Genomic DNA, 26,324 nt, shown 5'->3' on the forward strand with positions numbered 1-26,324 from the left:
GTGGGGGGGGTGGAAGGGTTGATCCTTTACAACTCATGTGCACACACTTTGTTCAAAAGTTGGAAAACTGTAGGTATTTTAATCATTTAAGGTACTCATACTCCTCACATAATTTTTGCTAATTAGGTATGCAGGGAAAATTGGTTCCCACCTCCCCTCCACAACAATAAGTATATCATTCCTTGTTTAATCTCTGTAGTTTTTCATGCCAGGGAGAATAATAGAGTTGCAACTTGCTAGAATGTGGCTGGTTATCTTCAAACTTTGTATTAAAATCCATGCATGTATATTTTCACCTGATGATTTTTGTACAAAATAAAAATTATAATAATTTTAAGTTAATTGCAAAAGCTACTTTTTATTGCTCTAAATTTAAGAATCCTGTTCTGTATGAAATTAGAGCTATAGATTTCTTTTCTAGAAGGTAGAAGTGGAACTTATTTCTTAAAGACACTGATTTCTCAGCCTCTATAGCATATTTATTAATTGATTTTCTTTGTTTATCTACTGTTTACAAGTATTCCTGCAACACAATACTTCTGTCATACTTTTTAGCCATTTAACTGTCACTCAGATTGGCTGCCTACAAGTCATGCTGGTGGCAGGCCAGCCTTGCATCCACTCAAGTTTCCTTTCAACGAAATCATTTGTAGACAGTACTTTGTACCTGATATACACTGCAGTAAAGTCTTACTTAGCTGAGAAGAAAATATTAAGAATTTTCTGTCCAATATGTATGTGGCCTCCTGAACGGTTAAATACCTTGATTTAATGACCTGGGTTTTGTCCAACATGGTTGTCTACCTTGTCTTACCTAAGTGGAAGATTTGAAACAGTCATAATGGAAGTTTTAAAAAGTCAGATGAAGCTTTTTTTTTTTTTTTAGGTTTTTTTTTGTTTTGTTTTTAGTTTTATATGTTTGCGACTGGATCAAGTTCTTGCTGAATGTCATTTACCTTAGATTTTGCCATAGCTGATGGATTTGCGTTAGGTTTTTTCCTTACGCTATATATGCATATATGATTTTTTTGTGTTTTGCAGTTGTCTCATTAGTGAATTAGTTAGGTTTTAATGGTCGGGGTCTGTGGTTGATCAGTCTTTAGTGAAGCTTAATACTTGAGCATTTACTGCTTAGTGTTACAATACTTCAGTCATCATCACCTCCAAAAGTAGCTGCCTCTTTAATTAGTATTTTGAATACATTCCAGTTGTTTATAAGTGTAATTTGTTGTAAATTGGCTTTTGAGTTAGTAAAAAGAATCAAAGGTCGTCGTGATTTTTCAAGCATCTTCTATTTTGCCTGTGTTAGGCCTGCATTCCAGCATGGTTATAACAGCACGTACAGCTGAAGGGGGAGGAACCCACCGAAGTAAAAGCTGATAATGCGTTCTTGTTCTGTATGTATAGTTCTTTGTGTAGGACCTTCCATTCCACTCTTGACAATTCAGTTGTTCTCTTAGTGCAAAGCATGTGGACAGCACATGATAAAGAAAGTGGAAAACTTTTATGCTTTCTGTCAAGACATTATGGATTTTATAAAAGCCTCATATAAAAAGCATTTCAACTCTCTGTGTTTCATAGGATTATACTTCAGTTGTGCACCTAACCATTATTATTTTAATAGAGTTTTTGTTCAAGTCCAGGGATACAGATTTGCTTTTAACTGGGTTATTTTATAAATATCCTCAAACATAGCATGCGCTCTTCATGTTTAGCTAGCTGCTCCAATTCATAACTTTGCTTGTGGATAAATACTATTCTTTTGCCTTCTTCCACTGTTCCATTTAGAAAATTTTTTGAATCTTGGTGGTGGAACCACCTCCGAGGTGAAATATTCCACGTATTAATAATATCCAAATTTTGGGAGAAAAAAAATACTCATATTTTCTTTATTTTGAGCATTTTTTAGTAGTAGTCTGTGATTGGATTGAGAGTCTTAGTCTGATGTAATGCCAGCTACAAATTTATTTTAACTGAGGATTGAATTTTCCTCTTGATAGTTGTACAGGTCTTAGCACAGCTATTCTGTGATTTTAATTATTCATGTAGTCAATTATGCATCTTATAAAGAGTAATTTTGGTAGTACTCACATTTGAATTGAAGGCTGCAATAACAAATCTGAAGGAGAAATGCCATTTCAAAGATGTGCACAATATTTAGACTTGTAAAGACCATATGCAATGAATAAAAAATTTGCCCAATTGTATGTGAGTAGTCTAGGCCTGATACATCTTCAGACAGGAGACCCATAATGTGCTGCAGAATTTCAGATGACATACTAAAATCCACAGCCTTGAGTAATCATTTTTTACATTTCAGAAGATGTGATAAAATACTCTGAGGCTTTAAGGATTTTTTTTTTCATGTCATTTCCATTTTAATTTATTTTTAATAGGAAATGGCATGTGAACATAAAATAATTGACTACTAAACTAATACATATTTGAATAATGTAACATACTTGAAAAATGTTCAGAAATTCTTCTCATAACCTAAGTAAAGGTAGGCTAACTCTTGTGCTTGCACAGTTGCATTACTCGAGTGTGAAAAAGTGTAATCTCTCTTTGACATTGGAGGCTCAGAAGAACACCCAAATCAGCAACTTTGATTTTACTAAGATAGCTTGTTTTCACTTGAGGAAAGTTTGCTAAATCAGAACCAAATGAGCTTTGCTGATATATCGACATCCACAGTTAAGAAGCTTTAATAATGTAGTATACTAGTATAGCTTTTAGTGACATAAAGCGTGTTGTTCATTTGTCTGTCTTTTCCTTGATTTTTCCCTGCCCTCCCCCATATCCTCCCCCTCCCCCTATGCATTTCAAGACTGTACAGCAAATTGGCTAAAATGAGAAGTATAGAAATAACATAGTAAGTGTAAGCAGAAGAGGACTGATTTTACTTCTTTGAGAAAAAGAGAAGCAATCAGAAGATGGCATGGCAAGGAAGAATGAGGAAGTAAATTAAACGGAAGGAAAATAGTATGGGCAAGTCTCAAGAGATCAAGAAGGAATGAGCTGATAAATGTGGGATCCTGAGAAGACAGGATAACCCACAAACAGAAGGATGCAAACATGAAATTTTTGCTAATACTGAAAAGCAGGTTCTGTGCACTCTATCACTCTGAAAATACATGGCAAAGAGCTTTTCAGAACTCAGTGGGGGGGGGGGGAGCAGAAGAGGAACAGGAAAAATGGTATATTGGCCTCCTTGAGAGTTGGAGTTGCGTGGTCTGATGCCTTGAACTGGCTAGTGCACTTATAACCTGGGGCCCTTCAAACTGACAGTCAGCAGGTGCTGGTGTGGAAAGGAGAAGCACAGAGTCTCAGGCAGAAATCCACCCCCTCAGTGCTGTACAGGCCTGGGACCTGCTTCAGGACCATCCCAAGTCACGAACAACAAGTTGCATGGCAAGGATGGCAGAAGCAAAGCCAAAACCAAAGAAGAAATTTGGTGCTGTACAGTCGTGTCAGGACACTGCAGTAGCAGAGTTACCACTGAAGCAGTTGCGAGAGCAAGCGTGTGCAGCTGGGAAAGAGGAGCTGTGAGCCACATCTAGCTGGGAACTTTTCTAGCTGTCCAAGCGCTGACGATGTGCATGCACGAAGGAAGCATGCTTCCAATCCGCCTCTTCCTGTCTCCAAGTCTGCGCCTCATGCTGCAAGCATTTAGCTATGGGCAAGCACAAAAAGAGGCATTTGGCTGTTAGGGCAGTGGTGCCCTAATTGCTCTCCTGTGTTCTCAGAGGAAATAGTAACAGGAACTGCTCCTGATCTGCGGGCTGGCATTTGGTCATGGAGTAAAGAATAAAAAAAATTGCTGAAGGGCTTAAGGAAGGACTGATAAAAGAAAAAGTCAGAACTGATGGGAATAGTAATTCAGGGAACAGTCAGACATTTAGTGATGATGTTATAGCTAATTTGTTTAGGAAGTTGAGATAAAGAGAAACAATTGATTTCCTTGTATATATTCTAAGAATCCCGCTAACCAACCTGGAAGTTTTACTGATGCATGACAGGAAACCAAATATTTCAGAGACAACAGCAGTACAATGGAATACTATTCATGTTTTGAAAGATGCATGTAGTTAAGGAGAGCTAGAAATAAAGGTGAAATTGAGGATGTTGAATAAAATGTCAGTGGTATTATAGCCAGCTGCAAAAAAAAAAAAAATAATAATAATCTTTGGATAAAATATCACTGGACTTAATGCTTCCCCAAATCTAATTATAAGTTAAGAAAATACTTAATGAATCTGAGGATTCTGCTATGGGCATCCAGGGCCAGAATAGGATATGGTTAGAGATCTATTTTTTTCATATATGGACTAATTTTTTGGCTATAGTTTGAGAAACTTGTTATGAGAAAAGCATATAATCATGTTACTGTAAGAAATAGCATCAATGATGATATCTTGATCTGCTTTTGAAATACCTTATTTTGCATTGATTTTAATCTTTTAAATATTTTAGTCACGAAGTGTGGACAAGCAACATGCTGTACTTAACTATGATGCCTCTATGGATGAACACTTGGTGAAGGATTTGGGCAGCTTAAATGGGGTAAGTTAACAACAGTACAAGGTAGCTCCCTATAGTCTTTCTTCCTTTTTTTGAGCAAGAGCAGAGTGATTTAATTAGTGTTCATGAATATCTTTTCAACCCAGGTGTTAAAATGGGGAGAACACTTAAAGGGAAAACTTGGTTTCTTGAAGTTTTTCCACTGAGCATTAGTTAAAGGGCTGGAATAAAAGGTTCCATTAATAAGAGGGCCTTGGCAACAGAAAGATCTCAGAAGAATAAAAAGTTATTCTTCTGTGTTTCAGAAATGTAGGAACAGAAAATCTTGACTTGAGTAATTGATTATATGCTAACAGATGGTATTTCAATGTCTAAAATTTGGTAGTGGGAGGAGCATATCCTGAGCAGGAAATGAATTTACATTTCATATGCTATTCATTTTTCTCTTTGTTTCATACAGCAAGAATGTTAAATGGTACTTTCTGTGTGAAAACCAATTTAAGCATGCAGTAACCATGTTGTGTGTCAACTTATGTAACTTATTTTGCTTTTACTTTTTCAGTATCTTTTTTTTGTCAAAATGTCTATGAATAAAGTATAAATGTTGGGTTACTACAAACAATCTACTATAGAAAAATGTGAAAGTCTCATGAGCAAAGTGGAGTTTCATATGATATTTTACGTTTTAAGGCTTTTCTAGGGATTGCATATGCAACATTCTGGGTAAGCCTCACCTTTTATAAATGTTGTAAATATAGTAGACTATTAAAAACTTAGCAACTTTGCCATATTTTTGTAGCCCTTTAGATGCTGCTTTATGAGCTGTTTATAGATAGTAGTTATGATCTGTGTTTTATATAAATTTTAAATATTTGGCTATGTTATAAATGTGTACAGGATAAAATTCAGTTCATCTAACACTTATTCACTACATGTGACTTTCTAAATATTAATATAAATCAGTAGTGCCAAATGTTTAAAAAATATAAAATAAGAATCTCAAGTCTGCTAGCATTGACTTCAGTTTTGGTGTTTGAACTTGAGGTGCATTTAAAAAAAAAAAAAAAAAAAGGCAGTTAGTCTGTCTTTATTAGTTTTTCAGTGTTTTAAGATCTAAACCTTAAGATGTATGCAACTCAGCCTTCCAAAAGAGTCAGAGTCCCAAGTGCATCTGAAACCAGAAGGGTTATATCCTTTGAATAGTTGTGCAAATATGAGAACTTTGGTGCTTAAATATTTAATATACCTCATGTTTTGTAGGTCAATGCACTGTGTCAAGGCAATGATCAAAAATAAATTCAGCCCAGAGTAATTTCTTGCTGAGCCACTTTATTTTATTCTCAGATTCTATGTTACTCCTGCCTCAATAGGCATTCCTTCTTATATTCATTGCCTTGCTACAAAGTTTGAATTTAATAAAAATATATATTACGAGGACTTCATTTGACTCCTGTATTTCTCTCTGTTAAGGAGCTTTCAGTTATTTGCTTCACTTGATTGGATTCCTCCCCATGTTTGATGTGTCAGTTGCTCTGTAGCTGTTTACCCAGAGACATCAAAGGAACCGTTTCTTCCCACAGTTTTGGGATAGGGAATATTAAGTCTTAGGGGTGCAGCCCTTGCTCTTCGTCTTTTCAGTGCTTCCGTTCCTATCTGCTTCCTTCCATGCTTTTCTTACATACCTCAGCCCATCTGGTTTCAGGTCTAAAGGGGAAACACATAATTTTGTAACACCATGCTTCAGTCAGCTTGTGCAGGAGAACAGTATATGCAATATCCTTGTACTCTGCAATGAACTGGTAACTAGGTGGTGATTTTTTTCAATCCAGTTATAAGTTTCAGTGTTAACCACATGTATCATGTATATTGTCGTATGGAAATACAATGCTTTAAAGAACTAGCTTTTTTCAAAGCAGGAAAAAGATTCATTCAAAATGACAGAAACATGAAATGGTGGTGGGCAGGGAGGAGGAGAAACAGGGGGGAAGCAAACAAGCAAACAAAACCCCAGAAACCCGCTCTGAGGTTTTTAGACCAGTATTCTTTATTTTTTTTATTTTAAATTTAACTTTTTGAATGGTTAGCTTTCCTTGACTACCTCATAGCATAATTTAGCCAGCTTCTGTGTGCAAAGACTGGAAGCTACTTTTGGAAAGTGGTATCTGGTGTTGGCATCAAGGAGAGAGCTACAGAATCTGGTAGTATCTGTGTAAACCAAAACAAATAGATAAGTTAATGAGAAAACTTGCTTTCTGCTGTGGCTCTAAAGCCCTAGTTGTTTGTGGGAGAATTAGTTGCGGTCTTCCCAAAAAAAATGATAGATGAATTCTACAAATGGTTTCTTGGACCCACAACTTTTTTTTTACTATATGAGGTTATTTTGCAACCCAAATAAGATGTTCCAAAATCTGTCGGACTCCCCCTTTTCTGTGTTTACTAACCAATTGCTTTTTCTGAAAGATCTGTGGTAAAGTGACATTCTGCTTTTGAAGACATTCAAGTTTCCCCCCCCCCCTTTTTAATCTTTCCAGAGTATATATGTGTTCTAGTTTGCTCATTCCTTTATTTACCTGTCTTCCCTTATCTTTTCCTCCTGGCACATTCTTTAATTTTTGAAGAATTTTAAAATCAACATTGAGAGTTCATTTCTCTCCTTGGTCACCAGTTCTACAGTGCTTTGTTGCTCCTAATCTTGACAGGTATTTTTTGTTAGCATTGCAACAGATTTTGTTAGCATTGCAACAGCATCACTTAACCTATTGGCAAACTATCTCTTCTAATGAGAATTTACAGGAGGAGCAGGTCCTAGCATGTTTTTCTGCAGATGACTGCTGCGCACAAATCATCCTGTCAGTCTCGGAGGAGTACAGTGACTACCACAAACGTAGGAGGAAGATGGCTTTATTCCTCAGCATCTTTACAGAAGTGGAACAGAAAATCACTTCTGGGTTTCTGGACATGTTGCAAGCAACTTTGTCATGTTTTTTTGGGGAGGGGGGAGGGGGGCTTGTTTGTTTGCTTGTTTTTAATCCAGCCAACCTCCCTTGGTAAATAACCTTATATGTGGTCTCAAAGAAGATAGATAGCTATACCAATTTTTCTGTCAAGGATTCAAGTCATTTTTTTAAGCTTTTTTTTTTTTTTTTTAAGCTTTTTTTCCAAGTTCATTGTTGGAGGCTGAAAAACACAAAAGGTCAAAGCAGAATGTAGAATGTATTTGTCTGTGGGAATTGAGGGCCAGCTTATAGTTTCTTGTAAAGATATTTTAATTCTTAATGTGGTGAACGCAGATTTGTGTTTCATAGTGGTGTGGTAGAAGTATTCATAATTCTACAAGACCAGGGTATATAAGTCCAGAATTTCACTAAAGACAGCCTTTTATGCTCTTTGGTTTAAAAAAAAAAAAAAGTAACAAAACAAAAACAACCCTCAGAATTTCTCCCTTCTTTGAAAGATGCTTGAACAACATTTAAATTGAGTGAACCATAAAGAGGGAATATGGACATCAGTAATATCATAGACAAGCTCTGCCTTGAGTGTAGGCATGAGGATTTCTACATCAGCTTCTACCCATTCTCAATTTGCTTGCTTTGTCAAGAGCAAACATTTGTTTTGGGTCTTCATGGTTAGTGCCATTTCCTTTGAGAACAGATGTATACTTTTCTCGGTATGCAGGATAACCCCATTCCTGGGATAAGGCACCTTTAGCCACTGAACATGCTTTGGGGTTTAAGGGGAGATGGTCACTACCACTACATAGCTTTCTTTTGAGTTCCATGAGCCCCAAATAATTTTACCAGGTGAGCAGTGATTGTGGTTGATGCCTTCTTGCCTGAATGTTCTTGTATCTGTATGGTTGATTCACAGTCAATTAAGTGAAAAAGTGACAGCAGTTTTCAATCTGGACTTTGTACATCTAGATTTGAAAATAAACCAAAAGTAGGTTTTCATCGGATTCACATAATGTATAAGTTCTATTTCTAGAAGGTAATTACTTGTTGTGGTCATTCCTACTTATCTTTTAATTTATACTAAAAAGATTAAGGAATTCATCTTTTCTGAAGAAAAAATCTTATAGTTGCTAAGATATAATCCATTTAATCAACTTCAACAAAATTCAGACTGTATTTTCCCATATTTTGCTCTGTCACTTCAAAAACATACTAACAAAAGTGTCACCAAAACTCAGGCGTAAGCATCAGTGGCCCTGTATTCTTTTCAGGGATATTTACAGAATAGTTAATTTCCTGACATTGTCCTTTCACATATTTGTTTTAGGATGGGATAGCAAAATCCTCAGCCAACTTTGTGAAGGCTTAAAAAAATCTAGAGAGAGGCAACTCTTGCTATTTGAAGAGCAGAGCTTGGGAATCACCTGAATATGTATAAATGTGTATACAGTGATTTAAAGAGAAAAAGGATTGTTCATTTTCCTAGTAACTGAATTTTCAAGAGGCATTGTAATATGTTCCAATGCCTATGTTGGGATTTTAAAACTCCAGTGGCAAAGCAACTGAGGCTTGGTTGTTTTATGCTGTCAATTCAGTCACAAGGATGTTTGTAGCACTGCATGCACCACTTCCAGAGTTTTCTAGCTTGAGTATACTGCGTGCACATGAATTTCAGAACTCAGTGACCTGGAATAAAAATATATATATGTATGTATTCTGTGGCTGTCTCAGTGAATCTCTGGAGGATATGCTTTGCATGAATTTTGCTCTGGGTTCTCACAAACTTAAAGTTGCATAAATGTGTCTAAAGTACCACTGAAAGTGCCATGCCAGTAAATAGCTATTTCTGTAATTCTTATTTCTTGTGGAAGGTATTTTCTCTGATGCAGATAAGCAATTTTATAAATAATGAGATAAAGAAACACTTTATTTAGGGGGAAAATTTAAAACAGAAGATCCCTTTACTATTTTGGGGAAGGATCACATTTCTGTCTTTCCAGACTTCATCCAGTATTAGATTTAGATGAAGAAAACAAGCATTCAAAGATTCAGATTCTTGGCTTGTTTAATTATTAAAGTTTTTTTTTTTTGGTGTGCTCTTAACTTCAAAGCGTTTCAAAAGTAGCACATTTCAGCTGTGCTGTGCCTTAGAAAAATTTACACGCTGTTGTACAATTCTGAAGTTTGAAGTAGTATAATCCTGTAGGATTGTGATACTTTGAGTCCCTAAAACTGACACAAACCGTAGCAGATGTCTTTCAGAAAGGTGCTCTAAATATTTAGTTCCTATCTGTAGCATTAATGTGTAGTCTTTGGAAAAAGTAAAAATGAGCAAGCAGCTGTAAATTTTTTTTAATGTACAGGGAATACTACCTCTGATAAATAATTCATAAAATAATGTAACAATCTCATACCAGCTAAGCCATAAATATTTTATTTGCATTGAATTTGCCCTAAACTCAGACTTCATTTTAGACTTTAAAAGGGAATGGAGAAAGTAACACTGAACAACAAGAGACTGATCACATATAATTGATTATTCATATTTCTTAAAAAGGAAGATGCTACATTCATATAAGTCCAAATATTGCATTCCTTAGTGGTAAGCAGAGAGGGAAGGTTTCAAGAAATCCAGGAGCAAATGTAGGAGAGAGGAGCTTAGAGTGTAAATTTTAGCTCTTCAAGGCAGATCTGAATTCAGCCAGTAAGGAACAATTTGAGGCAAGATGCTGATGTGCTGAGTTCTTCTGTCAGCTCATACTGTGCAGAGATTCTCAAGGATCCACAGCTCTGAAGGAAGATCAAATGTTACGCAGAGTTACATTTACTGTTTATTTTTCTTTGTAGCCTGATCTCGAGTTTTATATTGAGAGCTTAATCTCTTTTTCTGCTAGAGAAAACTTACCATGTGATGACCTTTTAAATTTCCCTATGAATGAATTCCCTATGAGTGAATTCAGGTGAGGCCAATTTAAACAATATATCATTTTTTCTGAAGGTAACAAAGTCAGTTTAAGAAACGATTCATTTCTAACTTAGAGATTTAACCTAATCTGGAGAGTCCTAAGAGCAGTGATATGACTTGGAATGAGTGTAAGGGTTGATTTGACGGCTGTTATCGGGAGGTGGCAGGTTCTGGGAGAAGTCTCTCCTTGAAGGTTTCAGCTGCCCTTCCAATGGCAAAGGGCAAGCTGTGAAAGGAGCACTTGCAGCTTCTGACAGCTACTGCAATTCCTACCTTACCACGCTATAATCATCTTTGATTTCTGATGTCTGAAGTCACCAGATGAGCCTTCAATTTATGAAGCTGATGTTAGTAAACTGAATGGTTTACTGGGCACTAAGAGCCTTCCTTCCTAAAACTATAAATCGGACTTTAAAGATGCAGATCAGTTCCAATGCAGGAATATACTTTTTTTCCCCCAGTTGTTGCAGAGGCTTATGTCAGTTTTAGCATTTTACATGGATAATTTTCTACAATTTTCCTTAGTGCTTCAATAATCTAACTTCAAGCCCATTTTAAATTCATTATCTTCATTTATTTTTTTCCCCACAGTTATAATTGTTTTCTAAGTCTTCCAAATTATCTTTCAGAGATCCATTTTGATTTGAATATGTGCTATTCCTCATCCTTCTGTGATTAGTCATTGTCTGTATCTCAAGTGTACTCTCAAAGTTTCTATTAGCATCTTTTTGTAAGTTCCCTGTCAGTTTTATCTGTTAGGATTAATTTGGACCTTCAAATCTATCTGAGTGGTTGGTAATCCGTATTGCCTTTAATAACCAACTGATATGGCTGGTGAAATAGAGCAAACTCTTAGGTTTATAAATCTTCTTCAGATTGCTGAGAGCTTGACTGATTATTTTCAACTATATTTCCAATATGATATAGAGAGAGGATTGCTTATCTGTATAGTAACTGAATTTTCAAGAGGTATTGTCAGGACTATGGAATTTGCTCTGCTCTGCTGCTACCTGGTTTAATAAAATATATTATTTCTGCTTACAGATGTTATGCTTGTGTTCTCAGACCGTAACAGTAACAGCAAAATACATACACATTTTTAATGTATTTAATGACTTCTCCAAGAACAGTTCTTGCCCACCTTTCCAGAGTCACACCACACTGAACTCTTAATCAGTGCTATTTGCAGTTTTTTGCATGCAATGACATGGTCTGTATTTACTTTGCTTTATGTCTTTGGAGAATGTTTACTAATATTGAACTGCCTCGCTACTCAGATGTCCAATGTTAAATACTGTGCAAGTGTGACGATAAATCAATCATGATACCAATTGGGATTGAAAAAGCAAACTACAAGAAAAATAATGGGGGGAGGGACTAATTTGAGGTAACAGTAAGCAACAATTCCAGTAAATATGCTTTACGCTTGACAAGTTTAGATTGGTAAGAAGCTTTTCAAGGCCGGTGTGATCCCAGCAACTCGTCTAACAGACTGGTATTTTATCTTCCTTTTGAAATATTTTGTGAAACAGGTAATATTTTGAGATTATAGTTGAATTCCCCAGTGAACCACCAGTGGCAAATATGCAGTGCTGAAAACTTTCTTATAAAATTAGTTTAGTGATTGTCACTTTATTATTTTGGAGTTTAACGGTCTCTCTTTCTATCCTCATTTATTTTTGTAGACATTTGTGAATGATGTGAGGATTCCAGAACAAACATACATCACTCTGAAGTTAGAAGATAAATTGAGATTTGGATATGATATCCTTGTCATAAAAATGCATAATGTCCTTGTACATGCTTTTCTTGTTAAAAGTATAGTTACATTAAGTAGAAAGTTTTCATACTATTTATGAGAAGGAATTCTGAAATATTTATTTTTCACTTTACCACAAAAATACCTATGCTAGAGAAAATTGCAGTTTTTAGAATACTGTAGCCAGGGACTAAAAGAAATGGGCAAAAGAAGCTTCCAAGAAAAGGAATGATCAGGAAAAGAGGACAGTACAAGAAGAGTTCTAAACGCTTTGGATATTGCAAGTACAATATTTGGAGTAAGGTATTAGCTCTCTATTCTTTACACACCTTCATATTCTGTGCACTTATATGAAATGCTATGCAACTACTCTTCACTAGCATACAATAGGCAATAATGAGTCTTCTGACTGGCATGTTGAAGGAGATTAGGACAAGACCAGTAGAACTCCAGAAAATGTTACAATTGGAACAATATTTCATAATCTCTAAGTGTTCATTCTAAAAGAAATGCTAAATGTTTTTTAAAAGTAACGCTGATTATTTAAAATATGTACCTGGAATTGCCCCAAAAAAATTCCCAAGGAGGAGACTGGCAGATAGTGATGAACACAGCTGTGTTTTCTATTCTTGTGTTTGGTAGAGGAATAGTATGAATATCGTAGGCTGTGTGTATTCTTGAATACTGAATTGTGAGGAGATAAGTCAGCTATGCCTGAAGCTCAAATGAATATTGCCAGTCTAGACTCTTCTTTGTGGAATCCAGTGAAAGGACAAGAGGTGATGGACACAAATTGAAAAAAAGAAATTCCATTTAAATGTAAGAAAAAGGGTTTTTTTACGATGAGAGTGGTTGATCACTGGAATGGATTGCACAGAAAGGTTGTGGAGTCTCCGTCCTCAGAGGTATTTAAAACTCGACTGAACGAGCAACCTACTCAAGCTGACCCTGCTCTGAGCGGGAGGATTGGTCTAGATGATCTCCAGAGGTCCTTTCCATCTTCTACTATTCTGTGATTCTGTGATACACAGAATATTAAGCTCATAAGATGAGGTATGTTTCTGTTGTTTAAGTATATTAAATGAAAAAGAATTAATGAGATTTCTGCATACCTGTTGTATACTTTGCTTAGTAGTCACTTTAATATATTTCACTGTTTTTCACCACAAAAAAACCCTCGACTTCCAGTTGCTGTTTCAAACCTTCATTTATCTCTTGCTGTACCATACCTAACTTATTATAACTTCTGTGTTGCAAGGAATCATTACTTTCCTTTGAGGCAAATATGCAAATTCTCATACTAAATATGTTTGTTTGAAACCAACTTTTTAGTTTGCTACATGTAGTGAAGATTACAAGTAATTAATAAGAAAACTAACAAATGCAAGAGAACCTGTATTATAACAACATTAAGGTAGCTACTCGGTGTTCTTTTTACAAATAATAAATAACTGTATCATGCATTTGCTTTGACAAATAAATGTCATGGTACATGCTAGTTGTAACAGTGATATATTTGTAAAACAAGTGTCATTGTTCCAGTGGCAGAATTCACTGCAAACTGTTCCATTTCTGTTTCAATTTTCTTGTAAATTGAGAAATCTTTCAAGTATTTTCCTTAGCATTTCCTACATACTAATCTTTTTACTGTCGTCAGAGGAGAAATGAGGGTCCCTGAAGAAGCACTTAAGGTAACAACATGCAGTTCCACGATGCTCTTCTCTCCTCATCTGTATAGTTATTGTTCATGTTTCCTCAGGGTTTTTTCATTCTTCGAGGTTTTTTTCTTTATTCATGTAGCATGAAAAATTTACAAGCCAACTCCAGTTATCCCAAAAATCCTCAGAGGCAGAAGGCTCGAAGCCAGCCAGCTCCAAAAATTCTGAGTCCAGGGTAACCGACTCCACACCTGAAGTGCACCAGAAAACTACAGAAGCGCTAAAATCTGAAGAGAAATCAATGGGTAAGGTGCATATTTGCTGCAGAAGCACACAAACTTGTAAAGGATATTCATTTGCTTTCCTAGGGTGTTTGTGAAATTATATAGATGCAAAAACTTCACGTAAATGAGATTTTTAAAATGTTTAAGTGTAATTAATAAATAATTTTCTGAATTGAATTTCTAAGTTTGGTTAGCATCCAGATATAAGAAAACTTGTAAAAGGATCTTTTAGCAGCCTCTCAGAATTTTTTATTTCTATTCTCTTCCTAAAATTGCAAATTTCAGCCTTATGGCAGTACAGTGATGTTAATTGAAGTTCAACTGAAAATACTTGTTTGTAAACAATTTTCAAATTTTTCCACCAGCACTCTTAAATGCTCTTCTCATTCTTATGATTTTGTTTCTGAGGAGTTTTTTTGTTTGTTGTGTAGCTATTAGCATTCATTGTTGGATGCATAACAGTAAAACCTAGGTGTTCTAATATGTTAGGAAAAAGTTAGACGTATAGAACAAGTGATGTATCCCAGATACCTCCATGCCTATTTTATATTTTTTATGTATATTTATACATATATAAATAAATATATATATTGCTTCAGTCTTGTTTCTAAATCATCTTCTGTATTTATGTGATACATTATGTTGACTTTGCCACGGGTGTCTTAATTCCAGTGTGAGGCTTGCTGAAATTTATTTTTCATTTCTGAATTATCTGATCATAAAAGCTTGTTGCATTATCTGCTACAGGAAATAACCACAAGAATGAGACAGGAATCAAGTATCGTTTCTTTCTTATATGAAGCTGCCTGAGTCCGACTCTGTAGTCTAAGGGTATATGATTGCTTGGATTTAATCCATTCTTCTGGAATGCTTGCTTCAAAGATTTCTCCCTCCCCCCCTTTAGGAACATATAGGACAGCGTGTTATAAGTAATTAACCTATTTGTTTTTTTGGCTAATCTAGCATCCTATTAAGGGTATATAAAGCTTATCCAGTACTTCAGTATTTCTACTCGATATGCCTCTTCAGCATTCAGCTCCTCTTAAATTTTCATAATGTAGCACATTTTTTTCCCTCTCTTTCTTGTCTTTTGTCTTTACTCCTCCAAAAAATATCAAAGTTAATGATAGGGGGTTTTATTTGCAACTCGGAAGCTTTTTGGGGATTGATTATCACTGTTGCTATATACAGTTGTTTACTATTTGTGGAGGGTCATGACAGGGTTAAACTGGTGGAAAGTTGCAAGCAGCAAGCAACAGGAACCTCAGACAAACGTACCCAAGGACACTGGTGCAGCTGGAAATGATACATCCTGAGAAAGTATAGATAAACTAGCAGAAGCCAGTGGGAACCAAGGTTATGGGCAAGACAGTTTTGCTAAATAAGTAGCAAGGTACAAGGCATGACCGCTGCGTGCGTGATCGGTGCCGTGATTGGCTCCCTGTGACATAATCTGTATGAACCACCAATCAAAGAGACCAAGGCGCCGCGTGCCTGCACCTATAATATGGGTAAATTGTCGAATAAAGTTGGAATTGAATCTGCATTCTGTGACTGCGTATGATTCTTTCCCGCTACTCCCGCGGACCGCGACAGCTATTGCTAAGTCAGTGCACAAGCATCAGCCATCAGTTTTTAAAAACAATTTAGTATTGACTAAAGTAAAACACTGTTTAAAAAAAAATAAATAAAGGTAATTGATATCTTCAAATCATACTGAAACTTTTGAAGTGGCTATCAAATTATATGTAATCTTTTGAATTGCGAGGAATAAAGCATTGTGAATAAAAATGTTGACATTAATAATAGGCAGATGAGCTGCTACCTGGATTTGAACAGAGCACATTATCACTTTATAGTTAACAACTGTGTAGAGTCTCTTCAGAACGTCTGTGTGATGTTAAAATAGCTAAATCTCAGTAGGATGAAAGTATTCTCTTAGGAGAGCAGGTCAGAACTAATCCAGTCAATTTATCATCTAGGTAGAAAGCTCTTCCCTCCCCCCATTTAACCTTCACATTTAAATGTGTTTAATCATATATAGGCTTTGTATGTAACAAATACGCATTTTTTTCATTGTGCTATAATTCACCTATTGCCTGTTAAAAAGGGTGGTTGTGCTAACTAACGTTTTACAGTAGGTAACTTCCGGGACTTCAAAGTAGCTGTCAGCTATTTGGAATCTTGGCAACACTGCAAAATTTGATCAGTTTTTCTTGTGGTGAGTTCAGATTTCAGTGAAAGGTCAATGTGGGTAAAAGTGAGAATCTTTTCACAGAAATAGCAGCAGACAGCTTTTAGGAATGTGCTGCTATTCTGATGACTTCAGGCTGAAATCAGACAAAAATGTTTACAGATATTTCAGGGTAACAATAAGAAATGTCAGCTGCCTTTGCATAAATGTTTATGCCAGAAGTTTTGATCAGGTCATTAGTAAGCTTTTATATTTAGAACACAGATCACTTATCCAGCCTCTAACTTGGTTTTGTATTTGAGCAAATGCATACAAGCAATCTACTTCAGCTTTCAGGAGAAAAGATCTGAGCAAACCACTCTCTATTATTGTCATTTGAATCTAAGTGTCGCAACTGAACAAAAAAGCAACTTTGTCTGCTTTGGGCTGTTTTTTATAGATCTTTCTGCCATGCCGCGTGGTACACCTTTGTATGGACAGCCAGCCTGGTGGGGAGATGATGAAGCTGATGAAAAAAGTGGTTGTAAGCCAGATAGCAAATGTGAAGAAAAAATGCATGAAACGGGGGCTTCTGGTAAGTCTTGTCATCTCATTTTTGTGAGTTTATTGCTCTTTACTAAAATACCTATTTTGGAAGTTCAATAGACAGCTTGCTTAAATAAAAGCATATTAAAATTGAATTTGTTTAAAAAAACTATCTTATGAGAAATTGTATACACTTCCAGAGACCAATTTCAGACATGTTATATCAGTTTTTAGTATATAATATAATTAATTATGAATTAATATAGAGAGTAAAGTTACCAGAACCAGTGTCTCTCATATATCAGTTTAATTCATATCTGGCATTTCGTATATTCAAAGTTAGAGATTGCAGTGGGACATTTAAATAAATAAACAAATAAAAAAAAATAAATGATAGTATTTTATTTTTTTATTTGACTCTCAGCTATATGAGATATCTGTGCTAACATTCTCTCTTGTAATTAGTTATTGCTGCATTAGTATTTCATATTTCATGCAATAAACATTTGCGTAGTGAGATGTTAAACTGCTAATGTTTATTTCCACACCATACAGGTTTTTTGGTTAGCTTGTTCATTTGCAATATGTGTAGCCAAAATTTAAATCTGAATGTCTATAGTTAGGGTCCTAAATCTATCATCTGGCCTATAAATAAAATGACTATTTTTCCAATACAGAGAATAGCTTCAAAACTTACTGAAGTTAGGATAAAATTCAACCCATCTTTGTTTAGCTGTTTAAATATGAATTTGAGGCCCAACAGTTTTAAGTTTGGAATTCTTTAAAATGCTTAAATTGAGGTGGAGGTTCTCTCTTCTTGTAATAGTAGTTGACTTGGTTGTCATGACTCCTGTTTTGGAGGAATTGGAGTAAATTCTCAAAACATGAAAATAAATTAAAATAACTCTGCAGTGCGATGAAGTCAACATCCTTGGAGTTAAGTTAACATTTTGTCCTAGCCTTTAATGACTTTTTGATGTTAGTCTAAAGTCCTCATAACTTACCCAGTAAAGGAAGTCTCTTAAGATTTGGGCTAGTAGAGAGAAACCAGGTGAAGACGTCCAAAGTGGTGACAGTTTTTATGGAGCTAAAACAACTTTGTCACATACAAAACAGCTATATCACAAAGCAGTAAAATTATAGGACACTTTCTTGATTTTCTGCTAAAAAATAATACACGCGCTGTGAGCAGAGTACGTTATTGTGTGCTCTTATGAAGGCTCTGTAAATACATGTTTAATATTCTACATTAGGCACCTCTGGCTCTACAGTTGTGCAACTCAAATCTTCTCTAGAAATCTGTTCTTTGAATTGTAGCATTTTTAAGGAAGACCGATTTTGTCCTTAATGACCATAATAGTAAGAGGCAATGACTGCCATATATTGTTTCACTTCTGTTTTTCTCAACACGAAGGAAAAGTGCCTATGTTGTCAGTTACAAAGAAAAAGCAGTAAGTCCTTGCCTTCAAGTAATGCCACTGACAGACTTGTTAGCCAAATGTATCTCCTTACTTTCTGGATTAGAGGAAGCACTAAGTATTGACTATGAAACCTGTGGCTTTATATCTTGCTGTATATTTCAAGACAGGGATGGTAAAGCCTCTGGTATCTGTGTTTTTATTGCTTAGATGCTAATGTCTATTGCTTAGATGCAAACCAGTATAACAAAAACAATTCTGCGATAAAGGTTTTTATATTTGCTTGTGTCTATATACACTGGTTTAATTTTAAAGCATGAACATTTTTGCACTCATTAAATACAGGATTATTAAAAAGTAATATCGTGATGTCTGTGATTTTGATGTAATGGCATTAACAAAGTATGACACAAGGTTCTTTTTCAGTTTCTGTTTACTAACATGCCTATTCTTGTTTTTTAATCATAATTTTAAATTGCTTTTTCAGAAGCAATATTACATCATACAGTTTACGTGCTAGTGCATTTATTTCACCAAGAGAATTTTCAGAAAGTTATCAGTACTTCTGCCTTGTTTTGTGAGTTCAGAGAAAAACAAGATGCCAATCTCCTCTTAAACTAAGTAATCAATGAAGTGCAATCTGTTTTAGTAGTACATGGAAATAAGACAGAACTTCAGTAACAGGGATATGTTTGACATGCCTCATCTTAGTGAGGTTCGTCATAAGGTGAATGATAAATGGTGAAGGCACTAATATTTTCTATGGAATTTAGTTGGTTTTGTTTGTTTGTTTTCCATGTATATATGACATTAGGGCCTGGAGCCTACCTAGCAAATACACCATTTTCTTTCTTTCTTTTTTTTTTTTTTTAAACTGTGCAACATATGTTAGGAATCTCTTTTGTTTATGTCACTGTTATTTAATCATGAATGTATCTCCTACAAGTAGAATTAATCTAAATAAAATGCAGGAATAGCTTCTGTTTTCCTAAACTGAAGGACTAATAAATCTACAAGAACAGAGTTCAGTTTGAATAAGCACATTGTGAACAAAGGCTTATGTGAAATGTTAGACAAAGGTATTGCTCTTAAAAAAAAAAAAAAAAAAAAAAAAAAGACACGTTCTGAAAAATAATTTTGGAGTATTGGATTTAAAAATCTCATGCATAGAAAAGTGATTTATTTGTTTCAATTCCTTGATCTCTAAATAGACGTTAGTCATGTGTTTCTACTAATCTGACTCTTGGAGATGATTTTTAGCAGTTCTGGCGGAAAGCCTGAGAGACCAGATAGAGGCGATGCTAGCCTTTGTGAATTCTTTTCTTCAGTGCCAGAACACTAAATATAATATCTGGGTAGAAGTGTGTAAAAAAAAGAAAATATCCTAAATGTTTTCCTACCATTATAAAATATATACATAAGCTTTTCAGGCCCCTTTGGCCTACAATTACTTCCCGTGAAAGCTTTAAGTTAATTTTCAACAAGTCACTATGTGTTTTCTTCATGTACTTAGGTCCTGTAGCATAGGTGAATATAATAATTGGAAATCAATATAAAGAACCACTTTATAATGAAAGGAAATCTGAATCACAGTGAAAATGTTCAAATTCTTGTGAAGTATAAATGATGCCCTTCAACTGCACATATCACAGAATCACAGAATCACTGAGGTTGGAAGGGACCTCTGGAGATCATCTAGTCCAACCCCCCTGCTCAAGCAGGGTCACCTAGAGCACATTGCACAGGATTGCGTCCAGGCGCATTTTGAATATCTCCAGAGAAGGAGACTCCACCACCTCTCTGGGCAACCTCTTCCAGTGCTCTGTCACCCTGACAGTGAAAAAGTTTTTCCTCATGTTCAGATGGAAAACTTTACAAGACTTTCATGTTTGGGTATTTTTGAATAAAAATTGAACTTTGTAATTTACCAAAAATATTCAAGGTAGATGTGGTTATTTGCTCTTTTCTGTGCTCAAATTGTATTATTGCAAGTTTTTAATGCACCAAATTGAAACATCCTTTTTAACTGCCTAAAAAATAAGCAACTTATAGATGAATTTACTTATGTAAGTTCTTTAAACTTTTTGTTTAGTAACTCAAATTCATAAGTCTTGATACCATTTTAACAAATTAATCCTATGAATAGTCTGCTTCATGCTTTAATGATCTGGTACATGATTATTCATTGAATAGAAAAGATGACATGAATTATAAGAGATGGGGCAAGGTTTAATGGGGAGATTCAAATGGGAGATTTGTTTCTGCTAAACCAACTGTAGACAATTAGTCTTTACAGTCTCAAATTAATAAGATTATTTCAGTATTACTGTCTTTCTATCTCAACAGAAACTCACTAATCGAAATTCTCTGCAAAGAGCAGAAGGAACTCAAAGATCTTAAAAAAAAAAAGAAAAAAAAGGCAGTCTCTACTTTTCCAGAGACTGGTATTGCTCTAATTTTATTATTCATGGTATATTAGCTAGTATTAAAATGGATTTTTGCATATACACCTATGCTATAACTTTTTACTGTCTATGCTGCAGCTATTAAATCATAGTAGAGTGTTTATTTCCTCTAGCTTTACATGCTAGTGGCAAGCTTGCTGGGTGTGTAATTATTTTTGTTGCCCTGTGCTACATTCTTACTTTCTGGAAAAACAAAAACTGTATTTTCTGCTGATCTCAGTAGTAGTTGTAGAACTTTACATCATTAATTTCTTTACCAGAAACCTAAGAAAAGAGAGAAATTATGATTTTTAAACAGAATTTAAGAATCTGCAGTCCTTTCTGTCTTTAGCACAAAGCATTTTTGAATTACAACATTGCCAAACAATTTATCACATGAAACTTTCCTCAGATTTTAGAAAAAGTGTCATTCTAAAGTAAAGCAGGCTGACTGATATTATAAAAGGATGTATATAATCATTGAAATTAACATTCAAGTTCTTAATATGTTTTAGAGCTTCACTGAGTTGCGGCCTGCAATACATGCAAGTGCTGCATATGTAACGCTTGCTATGCAAAGCTATAGAAGTGAATGTGCACAGTATGTCACAGGATGCTTACAGAACCATAACCTGAAAATAAATTTAAGTAAGACCAGTTTTTACTCTTTTTTTTTTTTTAACCTCTTTAAAGCACTCAGTTAAATTATTTGTTGTGAGAGGTGAGATTTTTATATAATACAATTTTGATACCATTTGATAAGACAAGTTAAAATAACATTAAAAGACAAAAATAATTGTATTTAATACTAGGTAAACCATTACATACATTTTTGCAATCCCTCTTTAACTGTTAAATGAAAAATAATGCCATTAGCAAACTGCTGTTGCTTCAGTGTGCAAAATAAAAGAATTGACAAAAAAGAAACTGAAAGGTGAGTGGGAAATAAAAGGCAGCAATATGAAGAGAAGGGAAATTTTCATTAGAAAGGAGAAAAACGGAATTCTATTAAGCATTTGAAATAGCTGACTGCACCTTCTTTTCGTTAAGCCTATCATTGCACACTACCAAATATAAAACCAAAAATATAAAAATATTTTGGGTATTGTGTAAATATGACGTTTCAGTCTCTATTTGTACCTTTTGACAATATAGTGGAAGTTTGTTTATTAATAGCTAGTAACAAACTAGTTAGTTTTAAAATAGAAGAAAAAACTGTAAGTACGGATCTTTTATTCTGCTCCAGGCTTACAGAATTTTTTTCAAGAAGTGCTTTGCCATTTCCAGATGATTTTCTTTTAGAGCTTTTAATCTTAAAATTGTATTTTTAAGGCAGAAAAACAAATAACTTTTCGAAACTACCTGAACATAGGATGAAATCTTAGAAAACATTTTCCACAATCTTATGAACAGTATATTCATATATACAAGCAATTTCTTGCATATCAGATAAATTGTGTTGAATAGCACTGAACGTCTATGACATTTCTTGTTCTGCTTGGCAAGTGGAATTTTAGGATTCTGACCACTTGTGTGTGTAACACATTAAGAAAAATACTAAGAAAAATGAAAAAAAAAACCCTAAGAAGTATAATGCTGTTAACGTCACCAAGTGAATCTTGCTTTTCTGTTGATACTGTCTCTGAAATTATCCCAGCAAAGAATCTTCCTGAATCTCCATTTGCCTAAGCCTATGATTTCCTGAATGTTACATGGTTTCCCGCTTAGCAAAGAACCTCTCCTAGATCATCTTCCCTTCCAGAGCTTATTGTATGACTAATAATCCCATTGCATCTGTGTGGCAGCTACAGTTTTTGCTTCTTTATTTGCCCCACAAAAACTGTGGTTCAGTTTTCTTTTGTAGCTCTAGTCCTCTGCAGAAAGCAAGCTCCTCGTTCCCAAATTCACCTGTTCTTTTTCTGCCTTTTTCCTTTCATTCTCCTCCGTTCAGAAATCACTTCAGTTTCTGCTCCCCTCTCATGTCACAATTCATAACTCTTTCTTCAATTGTTATTCCACAAAATTGCCTTTTTTGCTATACAGATGCTGTGTTCATCCTCTTAAAAAATTGTAGAGAGCTGTGATGACCACCAAGTTTAAGTATTTGCTTGAGGGCTTTCTCTCAATACTGTTTGTATTTATCCTGATGCGTAATTTCCTTCAGCATGACAGATGACTTTTTATAATAGGATTTCAAAGGTAAGGCTGTTTTATAGGTCACTATTCATAACATTTAGAAACCTGTAAGGAATTACATTTAGAATTTAAGTGGAAAAATTTCTAAAGGTAATTTAGATCAGGATCTAAATTAATTTCCAATTTGTTATGCTGATTAATTATGGTTTATCTAAAAATGCAAGTGCTTTGGTTTAAAAACAGTATTTTTAGGTATTTAAAATCGATTTGTACATCAGATATTTTTAACTGATTTCTAAGAATTTATCTATTTGGGAGAAAATTATATTTGTAATTCTATTTCTAATTTATTTAGATAAATTCACTCTGTCATAATTTAGGTTCAAACAATGTTATAGCACCAATTTAAACAAAAATATGAGAATCAAATACTGTGCATATTATTATAGTATAAAAAGTTGATTTCAAATGCTAAATTTGTTGCAGGAATCTCATCATGTACTGTATTAACCCATCATCTTTTGAGGGAGCCTTCAACCCAATGTCCAGTTACCAGTTTTATGAGTTACATAAAATCATAGGTTTGAAGCTTTGAATCTGAATAGAACCATAGGAAAAAAATAAAGTACATATGAGCTTGGTCCCTGGTGAATTAGTGTCCTGTTTAATAATAGCATTGCATACTGTAAGGATCTTGGCTAAAGATTTGACCTTAGCAGAGCTTGGTCCATGCTAGCTTGTTAGCTGGGTGAAACAGTGGGGGAATGATGTGGTAGTTCACCTGAAATACAGTAGCTGCAACATGTGACTTTCATTTATTTCTGTATATTTTGTGTCTAAACATAGAAGCTATTTTAATGAACTTTGCAGCAGTAAAATGGATTCATTCTTTAATGCTTACCTGCTGTCAAAAGTGTTTTCAGGACGGGAACTAAAATGGCATTCAATTTCCCAGAGAATGGAGTAGTGAGTTGCTATTGCAGTGCCTAAAAACCACCCAGCGGAGATGAGATACTCAAAATACAGAAGGTTCCTCAGTACAGGCTGGTTTAGAAGCTGACAATGCAAGGGCTGGTGTGGAAGGAACTTGTCTCAGTTAAAAGTGTTAGCTTGGATATTCTTGGCATGCAGCAGAAAAATATAGAGTGATGAAATTCTGAGCATCTTTTGTGTTTGCAACAGCTACATTTAGATAAAATAAATTAAAACAATCCCTATCAAAGAGTTATTTTTATCTCATTGGTATCCAATTATGGTGATCAATCAGGAACGCGTACTAATTGTCATCCCTCCATTACATTTTTTTCCTTTTTTTCTATTTTTTTAACTTTTTCGACTATTACATTAGTCCCAAGCTAGTTCATATTTATCCATATCAAATTACTATCCTTTTCAAAATTTTCATAACTTTTTAATCTTTTCCTAAATATTCACAAAAAGCATATGTTTGTGAAGAATAGCAGAGGCATATTACGGCATTCTTCCTCCTGTACCCATTAAACTCCTGACTGTAGTATAAATCTGTTTCCATTGCTACCTTATTGCATAATCAGTTCATACACAAGTGTTGACTATCTCAGCTGATACAGTTTGGCTATTTTTAGCCACACAAACTTAATTGCATTTTTATTCCTTTACTTGGCAAACTAAAATGAGTTCTTAAACATCTTAATGTAGTTCATGATAAAGTATGTAGGAACTATTCAGAATTCTTCTTTTGGAATGTAACTTGCTATTGCTGCTAACATCTCGAGCATCTGTTGCTTATAGCACATCTTTACACCAGATATTATGGCTGGTTTACTACTCTGTGAAATGCAATCAGAAGGCTTGTTTTCTTAAAGGTATATCAATAGCTTTTCTAGCAACCACAAGAAGCTTTAACATTCATTCAAGCTGAACAGTGGGACTCGCAATTCCTACCCCATGCTTTTTCCACATCCTGCTGTCTTTACCCAGTTCAGAGCATGATTTTGTAACATGCTGCACGTTTCCAGCTATTGTTGCTCTAATCTGCTTTTTCAGTGCTTTTACAAATTAAGATAACAAGTGGAATACGAGCAGACATTAGGATTTAGCTTAATTCTTTTACCTTTTGTAGAAACATAAAATGTATTTGTGTTCCAAAACACTTTCCAATGCTTATCAGTGTTACAATATTCCAGGCAGAATTGGTGTTTCTCTTGCATTAATGTATGAATTGTTTTTCCAAAGAATTTCACCAAACAAAATTATACTAGCCATCCACTGTAGGAGGTGGAGCCAGATCACTAGCACTTAATTTGGGGGCACCTTGATTTGACATTTTTCAGATAGATTGGAATTGCTATAATGATCCTTTCAACTATTTTCTCTGGTGTTTTTTGCCTGTTTTCTATGTTGCTTAATAACTCATCTGCTCTTTACATCATCAAAAAATCTGTTGGAATGCAAATTTTCTTTGACAAAATCAAAGCGAGCTTTTTGCCACTTCACAGTCCTTACAGCCAAAGCTCGTGCTCTTTTCAGTAATGCTTTTTTAAATGTAATTCTGGAATTGTAGTTCCAGAACTATGTTGCTCAGTCATCTCTGCAATCTTGCTGTTTATTCCAGAAATTATTCAAGTGGCTTTTACAGGAGTTCAGAAATTTCTTGAGGAACCTGAAGTTCCCAAGTATTGTGAAATCTATTTTTTATTTTTCTTAATAGGATGCAGCACAGATGCCAAGCAAGCTGAGGAGCAATCTGCAGCTGCAAGTGAAGAACTTTATCCTTTCTGTAGGGAGCCAAGTTATTTTGAAATCCCTACAAAAGAATTCCAGCAACCTTCACAAATAGCAGAGAGCGCTATTCATGAAATTCCAACAAAAGACACACAAAGCTCCCATGCAGCAGGTGCAGGGCATGCTTCTTTTACCATTGAATTTGATGACAACACTCCAGGAAAAGTAACAATCAAAGATCATGTGACAAAATTCACATCTGAACAGCGCCACAAGTCGAAGAAGCCTTCTTCCTCTGGTGGCCAGGACCTGCCTGGGCTTCAAACTGTGATGATGGCTGCAGAGAGCAAAGTAGCAGATTGGCTAGCACAGAACAATCCTCCCAGAATGATATGGGAACCAACAGAGGAGGATTCCAAAAGTATTAAGAGTGATGTTCCAGTGTACTTGAAGAGACTGAAAGGTAAAGTGAATAATTCCAGCTATGCTTATTTCTGAAGGCAACAGCCCTTCACCACCATCCAGTGGATCCCTGAGCCCTTGCGGAGTTCAGCTGAAATTATGGATACTCCACATTTGCACAGGGATCTGCACTGGGAAGTCTTATTGCACAATTAAGTCTTTAAAAAGAGGGTAAAAAGCCAAATCCTAAATCATCTTACAGTAAGTATACTAATTGGAGATGTCCTAAATCATGAGGCAGTTGAAATCAGGGAGAAAGAAAAAACCCAAACCTGACCTACATTTTATATATTTCACTTTTTTC

At 35.1% G+C, this 26,324-nt stretch overlaps 1 protein-coding gene across 3 annotated transcripts in view; it reads left to right on the plus strand.

The window, feature by feature from the left end:
* CEP170 (centrosomal protein 170) overlaps nt 1-26,324 on the plus strand; it is a 114,508-nt gene that overhangs the window by 27,849 nt on the left and 60,335 nt on the right. For all 3 annotated transcript variants that reach the window (XM_067293350.1, XM_067293351.1, XM_067293352.1), the window contains exons 3-8: nt 4,474-4,563; nt 12,123-12,201; nt 13,829-13,887; nt 13,997-14,159; nt 16,772-16,906; nt 25,545-26,021. In XM_067293350.1, coding sequence (XP_067149451.1) covers nt 4,474-4,563; nt 12,123-12,201; nt 13,829-13,887; nt 13,997-14,159; nt 16,772-16,906; nt 25,545-26,021 — 1,003 coding nt within the window. The remainder of the gene's footprint in view (nt 1-4,473; nt 4,564-12,122; nt 12,202-13,828; nt 13,888-13,996; nt 14,160-16,771; nt 16,907-25,544; nt 26,022-26,324) is intronic.

Source organism: Apteryx mantelli, chromosome 3 (genome assembly GCF_036417845.1).
Source record: "Apteryx mantelli isolate bAptMan1 chromosome 3, bAptMan1.hap1, whole genome shotgun sequence".
NCBI classification, from domain to species: domain Eukaryota; kingdom Metazoa; phylum Chordata; class Aves; order Apterygiformes; family Apterygidae; genus Apteryx; species Apteryx mantelli.